At 45.0% G+C, this 10,132-nt stretch overlaps 1 protein-coding gene and 1 pseudogene across 1 annotated transcript; both read left to right on the top strand.

Annotated features, from left to right (window-relative positions):
* Positions 1–327: 327 nt before the first annotated feature.
* Positions 328–1,958, top strand: CARTPT (CART prepropeptide). Its single transcript, XM_068990776.1, has 3 exons — positions 328–486; positions 916–999; positions 1,851–1,958. The coding sequence occupies exons 1-3, from the start codon at positions 328–330 to the stop codon at positions 1,956–1,958; spliced, it is 351 nt and encodes a 116-aa protein (XP_068846877.1).
* A 5,418-nt stretch (positions 1,959–7,376) lies between these two features.
* Positions 7,377–8,258, top strand: LOC138094595 (small ribosomal subunit protein uS5 pseudogene; annotated as a pseudogene).
* The last annotated feature ends 1,874 nt before the right edge of the window (positions 8,259–10,132 follow it).

Raw genomic sequence — 10,132 nt, 5'->3', positions numbered from 1 at the left:
CATCCCTCACCTCTCGCCCCTGGACTTCAGCTCAGGCCCCTAGGGGAGCGTCCCTTGCCGCGGGGCTGACAGCACTTGGGGGCGCAGGGTCCCGGTTCTCCGAGCTCTTGCCCATCTGTGCGCAGAACCTCGTTCCGGGGCGCCTGGAGCCCGGCGGGCATTGACGTCAAGCGGCGGCGAAGCGCTGCCTACAGACGGTTGACCCGGACCCTCCTCCACACCCCCTTCCTTCCTTCATCGCCCCCTCCTTCTTCCCTGCGCCCCGGCTCCGGCTCGCTATAAAAGGTGGGAGCGCAAGGTGTCCGAGTAGCGCCGAGTTTCAGCACCATGGAGAGCCCCCGTCTGCGCCTGCTGCCCCTCCTGGGCGCCGCCCTGCTGCTGCTGCTACCTTTGCTGGGCGCCTTAGCCCAGGAGGACGCCGAGCTCCAGCCGCGAGCCCTGGACATCTACTCCGCCGTGGAGGATGCCTCCCATGAGAAGGAGCTGGTCGGTACCCTCCCTCGCCCCGGACTTCCCTGGCTGCCGCGAGGTTCCTTGCTTTGTACGCGTCTCTCTCTCTCTCCCTGCCTCCCCACCCCGATTCTTAGATTCAGGGTCCGGGGAGGTGGGCACAAATCCCCGGTTCCCACTGTCACCCGAAGAACGTCTTGAGCCCATGGGCTCCAGATAGTCTGTGGAGCAAATCCCTGATCCCAGCTCCTCGGAGCAACAGGAGTCTCCGCGGCTCCTGGCCCTGCGGTCAGTACGTGGGACAGCGCTCGCTAAGTTTCCACCCCTCGAACGTCCCTCTTCGCGGAGTCCAGGGGAGGAGTGTGTGGTGCCCCGGTTCCTTATAAGTAGGGCTGGAAGTGAGCACCTGGGCTGGGCGCACAGCCAAGGCGGCAACTTGGGGATCCGGGGGGCGGTGTGTTGCAGATTGAAGCACTGCAGGAAGTTCTGAAGAAGCTCAAGAGTAAACGTATTCCAATTTATGAGAAGAAGTATGGCCAAGTCCCCATGGTAAGGCTTTGGGGTCACCCCTCCCCATGCTTTTCTACGAGGAAATGCACCCCCTTGAACCTTAGACACCAGCGTCTTCCCAGTATGTGGCTATTCATTCAGATAATGGGTTTGCAGAATTCGTGGGCTCCCCTTTGCTTCCACCGTGTCAAACCTTTCCTCTTGGTCTCTAAAGTTAAAGAGTAGATTGGCCATTCTGGAACATCGAACAACTGGTACCAGGAATCTGCCCTTGGATTTCTGTGGAAAGCAGTATTTCCGGAAAATATGCTTTTTTTTTTTTTAAACCTCCCAAAGAATTCTGAGTGGAAGAGTCCTTGAATCTAGTCAGTTCTTGTTTCTCTAACTTACTTCCTGCCTTCTGAAGCACTGCCAGTTTTTAAAAACCTAAGTTCAAGTAAAAAATCTTGATTCCTGTCTGTTCACCTTCCTTGAATGACACACACACACACACACACACACACTTTAATCTTTTTTCTTGGGATGAGAAGGTGGACACAGGGAGCAAGGATTGTGAGGTCTATTGTTTATTTCTTAGACGAAAAGGTCTGGTTGACTTTTTTTTTTTTGATGAGCAATTGAAGGACCCAGGAAAGGTAACTTCCCTGAAAAAGGTAGAACACAGTAGGAACAGTTCAATAATTTCAATTTCTTTCTTTTTATGTTCTCTCTCTCAAATGATAAGCACAAGGCTCTCCTTGTTTCAAGCCTGACTATACTTAGACCCACGGTGGTGGTGGCAGGGTTCATCTGTCCCTCCCCAGAGGCAGACTTTGTGTTGATGGGGAGATGCGCCTGTTGGGAGCGCAGGTGTGCTTGTGCGGCATGACTACACATTGTGTTGTTTGCAGTGTGACGCGGGAGAGCAGTGCGCCGTGCGGAAAGGAGCTAGGATTGGGAAGCTGTGTGACTGTCCCCGAGGAACCTCCTGCAACTCCTTCCTCCTGAAGTGCTTATGAGGCACCCACGCTCTCCATAAGCCCCCTCCCCACTTTCCCCAGGGGACCACACCTTTATCCCTGGAGTCTGGCTTTAGTAACAAAGTTTGCATTTCCCTCTAAGGAAAAGGGGGCTCTCTTCCTGCTGTTTCCGAATAAAAAGAACACATTAGATGTTACTGTGTGAAGGGTAATGCCTTGTATGGTGTTGCTATGTGTACAAAATATTCTATTCTTATTTTCTCTGTCTGACAAACTTTTAAAAGTGGTTATTTAAGCAGAGGAAGAACTTCACTTTGAAAATTGTATTTTTGTAGGTGGCATGACAGGATGAAAATTAGATCAGGTAAAATCTTGACAGATGACATCACAACCTGGAAAATAAATCACCCAAGTATCACAAATTGAAGCATGTACAAATTATACATAATAAAGTGTTTTTCATAATTGCTCATAGCGCATTGTTGTTTCTGCACAAGTAATTTAAATAGGAATGGTGGGATTAATCACACCGTTGTTTTCAAGGAAAAATGTTTTTAAAATAGAGGTCCACTGGGAAAACAGCACCAGGACTCCAAGGAGCTTTCATCATTAATTAGGAGTTTGCTGCACAAACTTTGGTACATGATTTTCCTTTGATTGCAGTGGTGTGTGACGTATGTGTGTTTGTGTGTATGGATGCGTGTGTGGGTGCTGTGTATGTGTGTGTGTGAGAAGAGAGCGAGAGATGAAATGAGGATGATTGGAGTTGAGTTGATACATTTTGTTTATTAAAACCTTCAGCTAGAACCCTTAAACAGGGAGAACAATAGAAGAGAAATTATTTCAACCTTTAGTTACATTAAGAGCAATTTGAAAAATTAAGGATTTTGTTTTGACAGCTCCTTTATTAGAAGTTATGCATTGGCTAAAAAAGTAGAGTCTTTGGGGGTTGTTTTATGTCCAGAGGAAGGTAAATAGCCATTTTAGCTGCTCTAAGAGTGTGAGACCCAATAATTACCACTGTTTAATACACAATCTTGGAAATATTCTCAGTTCAAAGGGAAAAATGGTCGTTTCAGTAAACAGTTTCGACGGGAACAAGTGACAATCGATGAGGGCAGGTTCAACTCGAGAAATACAAAAATCTTAAATGTAAAGTTTAGGAGCCATTAAATGTTTCTGAGTGCTTACCTGAGGTCACATTTCTGGAACTGTAAATCAAACTAAATAATATTTAGGAAGAAGCATCTGGAGAGGAACAGTGGCTTTTTCCTAATGCAAACTCAGGAGGCCCCTGCATAAAAATAGAATTTAAAAATAAAGTCCCTCCACTGATTCTTAGGGATCTAGAATATGGTGTTTAAAATATTGCCATACACAATTGCCCTTCACTCTTATTGCCCTTTGCTCTTATTATTACTGTTAGCATGACTGGTCCTCTTAATTATCTTGCACGATACTGTTATCACTTTTTTTCCCCCCAGAGGAGGGAGCAGACACCAAGAGAGAAGATAGGACTAGTTCAATCAATCCTAAATCATGATTTCAGTTCTAATTTCTCCAAAGGTTTGTCTTTTCTCTCTGTGTCACCCCAGGCAATTGAGCAGGCTGTATGGATGCTCAAATTCCCCAGAAAACATTTCTTTCTTTAACAGAAATTAGATGAATGTATTTTAGGGGAGTCACATTTCCATTTGAATACCAGGCTTCGTTGTGATTGAAATGTGTTGCATTTTAATTTTCAAAAACTGAAAAGAGTAATTAAGTAATTTCGTAGTCCACCGCTTTTCCAGAAAGCAGTTCAACTGAAATTCCAATCTTCTTCTTGAGTACCTTAACTCTTCCCATTTGTGTCAGTCCTAAGACGAGGAAACTGTTTTAATCATTGGTTACTGCATAGACAAGATCCTCAGGGATAACACTTAGAACTGCTTCCTATTTTACCCTGCAGTGTTTCTCCCCAAAGTAAGAGGTGTTGAAAGAATTTGCAGTTCAAAAAAAGAATAAGAATATTTTAAGAATATTGTTCCAAACCCCTTTAATTTGTACCCCTCACCATTACCCCTGCTTTATCATCCCTCCTTTCCTATTTAATACAGCTAAAGGGTGTGGACTTACGGGAGACTGAGGATGGAGAATCTGTGGGCTGGATAGGAAATGACTGTTTTCTGAAAATTTTTTGTATAGGCCCATATTTTAAGTTCATAGTGCTAATAACATTTATATTGGTGATGGCAACACTTAATCTTAAGTGGCTTGTTAGAAGTAACTTTGCCTTCTCATTTTATCAGTATAAAAGTGCCTCTTCAAATAGAATGTTTTGATATATTTAATAATTGAAGGTCCCTGTGGAGAGGACAAGAATGTTAAAGATCAAGAAAGTTGAAATGATCAAAGTTGTTGCCCATATGGAAGCTTCCAGATATATACCCTAGAGACATTTTGCGCGTGAATAGTGGGTGCTTGCTCAGTTGTGTCCGACTCTTTGTGACCCCATGGACTGTAGCCCGCCAGTCTCCTCTGTCCATGGGATTTCCCAGGCAAGAATACTGGAGTGGGTCACCGTTTCCTCCTTCTGAGACTGGTTGAAAGATCGAGGGTCTGGGAACTGACAAGCTCCTCCACCTAAAGATCTGAGGAATAATAAAGCGTAGGAATGGAGCAGTGGTTCTCACAGGAGCCTGGGATGACATATGAAGATTGATGGATAACTTTTCTCAGTTGCACACAACCATTCCTCTTCCTATGGTGATTACTGATATTATACCCCTTACGCTATGCCAGAATCTGGAGGGCTCTGAGGGACCCAGATTCTATTTGTGTACCTACACTCTCCCATGGACGGAGGAACCTGGTAGGCTGCAGTCCATGGGGTTGCACAGAGTTGGACACGACTGAAGCGACTTAGCAGCACTCTCTCCCCAATCCAGAAAATGGCGTACCTGACTCTAGGTATTGGCAGAGATTCTTTGCTTGACCCAACTTTAGTTGGGCTCCTGAACCTTGTCCTAGACCCACCTGTGTACTTCCTTGCAAAATATAATATTACCGAGAGCCCTGCTAAGTCAGTTTATCAAAAAACCCCAAAAAACAAAAAAAACCCCAAAAAACCCCACCCTGGATGTGTGATCACTTTCCAAATATGATCAAGTTCCTTACCCTCACCACCTCCTAGGTGACGTCTGATCACCCGGGCCCCGCCTTCACTAAAGAGCTTGTTAGGTCAGTTTAGCCAAAGTCTCCCCTTTTACCTGTTAGTAACTTTCCATTCATAGACCTCCCACCTGTCCCTTGGCCATAAGTTACTACTTGCTCATTTGGACTTGCGCCCCCTTCTGTACCTAAGTCTCTTTTCCCTTATTGCAATAGTCCTGAATAAAGTTCGTTTTTGTGGCTTTAACAACTGTCCAGCTATATCATATCTTTTTTTGATAGTTTGAAGTGTAGTTAGATAAGGGGGTTTGGGATTATTTAGTTTAAATAAGAACCTCAGGTGGTTCTGCTAAGCTTCCTCTTCCAGAACCACTATAACGCTGAGCTAATTTTTAATGTATTTCATTCATTCCACACTTTTTCAAGTATTTCCATGTGCCAGGTACTGAAAACGTAATGGTAAGTAAGATAGATATAGTTCCTGTTCTCATAGAGTTTATAGTCTAGTGACTGACAGTCTAGCGGCAAGAAAAATTAATAACAAAAATTATAAGCTATGAGAAATTCTATGGAGGACATGGTGATATCAAATGAGCAGTCAGGAAAGGTGATATTTGAGCTGAGAGTTGAAGGGTAAGGAGCTAGTCTTGTCAAAGACAGAGTGGTTGGAAGGAGAAGAAATGACAGAGGGCTTCAGGCAGAGGTTAGGACTTATTCAAAGGCAGGATAGATGTCGACATGCTTGAGGAACTGAGAGAAGACCCAGGACTCTCAGCAGATGAATGCCAGATGAGGGGAGGCACAAGAGGCTACCCCTGTGAGTAGTTCTTTGGGTTCCCTTGGGGGGTACACAGTTGCCTTGATCAGGTGCCAGGTGATATCAACGAATATTCATAGGTCACGAATATTTCATGGGAAAGTAGGACTGAGAGTAAGGAGGGGGCTGTCCTGGCATCAACTTTCAGTTTTCTTTGTCTCAGTGATGGATGAATAGAATTCTGCTACATGCTAAGTCGCTTCAGTCGTGTCTGACTCTGTGCGATCCCGTGGACAGCAGCCCACCAGGCTCCTCTGTCCATAGGATTCTCCAGGCAAGAACACTGGGTTGCCATTTCCTTCTCCGGAATAGAATTCTCTTACCTGGCCAATGTGTTGACGGTTTGTGTCCTTTATCTTCCTAAGCATGTATGTGCTCTTCAGGGTATCTAGTCTTGGGGATCTGTCAGCAAAATTATTTTGACTGGAAAATAATTTCTGTGAATATTTCTAGCTGGTGTTCCTAGCACTATTGAGAGGAAGACTCAGCAGAAGGGAAGAGGTTAAATATTTAGAAGAAAGGAGAGATAATTGATGAAGCAAGCTCTTGGTCAGGGATGAGGGGACACGATTCAGAGCCAAGAAAAAGATTAGTTTGTAGGAAGAGTGGGAAGGTGGGGGAACATGGTGTGGACAGATACAGGTGACTTTGTAGGTGTGATGGCAAGAAGTTGAGGTGGTTATTTTATGGCTTCTGTTTTCCAAGGGAAATAGGAGGTAAAGTCTTCTGCTGAGGAGAAGATGAAGCAAATTGTCCGTTCAATAATTATATGTACACAATATAGAAATTGATAATAGGTATCTGCCATAATGTGAGAGATTCACCGCATGACGTGATACGTCAAATGCTAGACAGAGAGAAAAATGGATTTAGAAGACACAAGTGGTATTCGAATATTCTTTGAAGAATGTGTATTTCAAAAGGTGACGATTGGAAAAACTTATTTCAGGTGTGGGAAATAGTGTAAATGAAAGTACATCGGGAAAAGGGAACGCAGTAAGAAATAGCTTGAGTGCTGAGTCCATGTGGCATCCACATGGTGTAAACTAGTGAGGGAGGAGACAAAGGGGCTCAGGCTGCGGGGTAAGGGCCCAAGGCTTTATTCCTGGTAGCAGAATGACATGACTAGGGCTGTGCTTTAGGAAGCTCTCTGATTGCACACTAAGAGAGGGGCCAGAGGGAGACATGAGCACAGAAAGGGCAGGCAGGAGGCTATCACAGAAGTCTAGGAAAGAAGTGACGAGGGCTTGGGTAGATAAGAGAGGTAAGAATGGATAGGAGTGACAAAAAAAGACGTCATTCAGGGTAAAGTCCAAAGCAGTAGTTTCCCCAAACTCTTCTGTCCCTAATGGTGTTTTCTCTTTTAGTAAAACAGTGCAGAGGTGGGGGTGCCAAAGCTACTTATATCCAATTTTTAATTGTTCTAATTCAAAATTTAGCACACTTGCATTTAAAAAGTCAGGTTCGCTTCTTCGTGAAAACACCAAATGGCGGATGACGCCGGTGCTGCGGAAGGCCCCAGAGTCCCAGGAGGCCCCGGAATGGGAGGCCGCGGTGGCTTCCGCGGAGGCTTCAGTAGTGGCGTCCGGGGACGGGGTCGCGGCTGGGGTCGCGGGCTGGGCAGAGGCCGCGGAGCTCGCGGAGGCAAGGCCGAGGACAAGGAGTGGCTCCCCGTTACCAAGCTGGGCCGCCTGGTCAAGGACATGAAGATCAAGTCTCTGGAGGAGATCTACCTTTTCTCTCTGCCCATCGAGGAGTCTGAGATTATTGACTTTTTCCTGGGAGCATCCCTCAAGGATGAGGTTTTGAAGATTATGCCCGTGCAAAAGCAGACCCGTGCTGGCCAGCGGACTAGGTTCAAGGCGCTTGTTGCCACTGGGGATTACAACGGACATGTCGGTCTGGGTGTCAAGTGCTCCAAGGAAGTAGCCACTGCCATCCGTGGGGCCATCATCCTGGCCAAGCTGTCCATCGTCCCTGTGCGAAGAGGCTACTGAGGGAACAAGATCGGCAAGCCCCACACGGTTCCTTGCCAGGCGACTGGCCGCTCTGGCTCCTTGCTGGTGCGCCTCATCCCTGCCCCCAGAGGCACTGGCATCGTCTCCGCCCCTGTGCCCAAGAAGCTGCTGATGATGGCCGGCATCGACGACTGCTACGCTTCTGCCAGGGGCTGCACCGCCACCCTGGGCAACTTCGCCAAGGCCACTTTTGATGCCATTTCCAAGACCTACAGTTATCTCACCCCTGACCTCTGGAAAGAGACGGTGTTCACCAAGTCTCTATATCAGGAATTCACTAACCATCTTGTGAAGACCCACACCAGAGTCTCTGTGCAGAGGACGCAGGCCCCAGCTGTAGCCACCACATAATTTTATAAAGGGAATAAAAAAGTGAATGAAGCCAGTTTAAAAAAAATAAAAAAATAAAAAGTCAGGTTCATTTAGATATAATTTGTATGTAATAAAATTCATCCTTTTGAAATGTACATTCCCTGTTTTCAATGTTCATTTTTAAATGTTTTAATTTTTATTTTTGGCTACACCATACAGCATGTGGGATCTTATTTCCCCAAGCAGAGATCAAACCCATGGCCTTTATATTGGAAGCGTGGCATCTTAACCACTGGACTGTCAGAAAAGTCCCCAATTTCAGTGTTAAAATGTTCTTCCTTTAATGAAATGATTGTGAAGATAGATGGTGGTTGTTTTTCTAATGCTTCCGTTAAAACAGAATTTGGCATCTCTATTTTCAAATGCCAGAATTTGGGAAGAAATTTGACTGGTCTAGAAAATCTGGAAATCTGGAAGCCACTGAACTCATGGAGGCTTATAAAATGAGGAGTCTGGAAGGCTGGAAGGATGGTAGATGCCAGCGAAAGGAAACACGGAGAGAGACGCTTGTTGGGGGAAAGGACTGAAGTCTCGAAGGAACCCGGAGCTTCTCTAGATTTGCTCCAGACTCCAATTCAGTGTGGTTTCCCCAGAACAGAGGTAAGTGCAGGCTCGCTTTGCAGAGGAAGTAGGAAGCCTGGCTTCCAATCATGGTTCTGCCCCTCATGAGTTGGGCAGCCTTGCAGGGCTTCCAACAGGCAGACATCTAAGATTCCCCCTCCAGTTGAGATGTTTGGACACTGAATTCGACTTTATTTGATCACATCTAATATTCTATGCTTGAGCAACTGGGAAATAAAGCAAATAAGCTTCAATCCAAATTGGTTTCAATTTTACTTAAACCGTGGGCTTCCCTTGATAGCTCAGTTGGTAAAGAATCCATCTGCAATGCAGAAGACCCCAGTTTGATTCCTGGGTAGGGAAGATCCTCTGGAGAAGGGATAGGCTAAACTCCAGTATTCTTGGGCTTCCCCTGTGGATCAGCTGGGAATCTGCCTGCAATACAGGACACCTGGGTTTGATCCCTGAGTTGGGAAGACCCCCTGGAGAAGGGAAAGGCTACCCACTTCAGTATTCTCGCCTGGAGAATTCCATGGACTGTACAGTCCATGGGGTTGCAAAGAGTCGGTCATGACTGAGCAACTTTCACTTACTTGAACCACAGGCTTTAACAAGAAAGAATGGACCTGAAATCACCTCAATTTAAGTTTGAGTTTGAGTTTATTTATTTTATTTTTTGGCTGCACCACGCAGCATGGATGGGGGACTTTTCAACAAGGAATGGAACCTGTGCCCTTTGCGGTGGAAGTGTGTGGTCTTAACCACTGCGCCACCAGGGGAGTTCTGAGTTTGAATTTTTAAATAACTAATAATTTTCTTCAGAGAGGTTTTGGATTTATTCGTTATTTAGAATTTTTTAAAGTTTTAGATTTATTATTTAATATTTTTTGGTGCTATCATGTATGCTTTTTAGTTCAATCACATTTCATAATTGGTTGATTTGTATATGGGAATATTCCATACTATGTGTATACACTGGCGAGATCCTGTAATGTTCCTGAACTTTCCTATTAGTTAGCTTTAAATATTGCTTATATATTCTCTTAGATGTCTGTGTAGACGATTGTGTTACCTGAAAATAAGGGTAGTTTTCAATTCCTTTCTAATTCTTATCCTTTCACTTACTGTTTTATTACATTGACTAGGTCTGTCAGTGTAATGTCAGTATATGGAGGTGGCAGCAGGCATTCTTATTGATGCTTGACTTCCGTGACAGTGCTTCCAAAGCTTAACAGGGAGTGTGTGTGTGTGTGTGTGTGTGTGTATTAAAAAAATGTATATCCTTTCTTAGG

Source organism: Capricornis sumatraensis, chromosome 18 (genome assembly GCF_032405125.1).
Source record: "Capricornis sumatraensis isolate serow.1 chromosome 18, serow.2, whole genome shotgun sequence".
Taxonomy (NCBI): Eukaryota; Metazoa; Chordata; class Mammalia; order Artiodactyla; family Bovidae; genus Capricornis; species Capricornis sumatraensis.
This window is presented reverse-complemented; position numbering and strand designations above follow the sequence as displayed.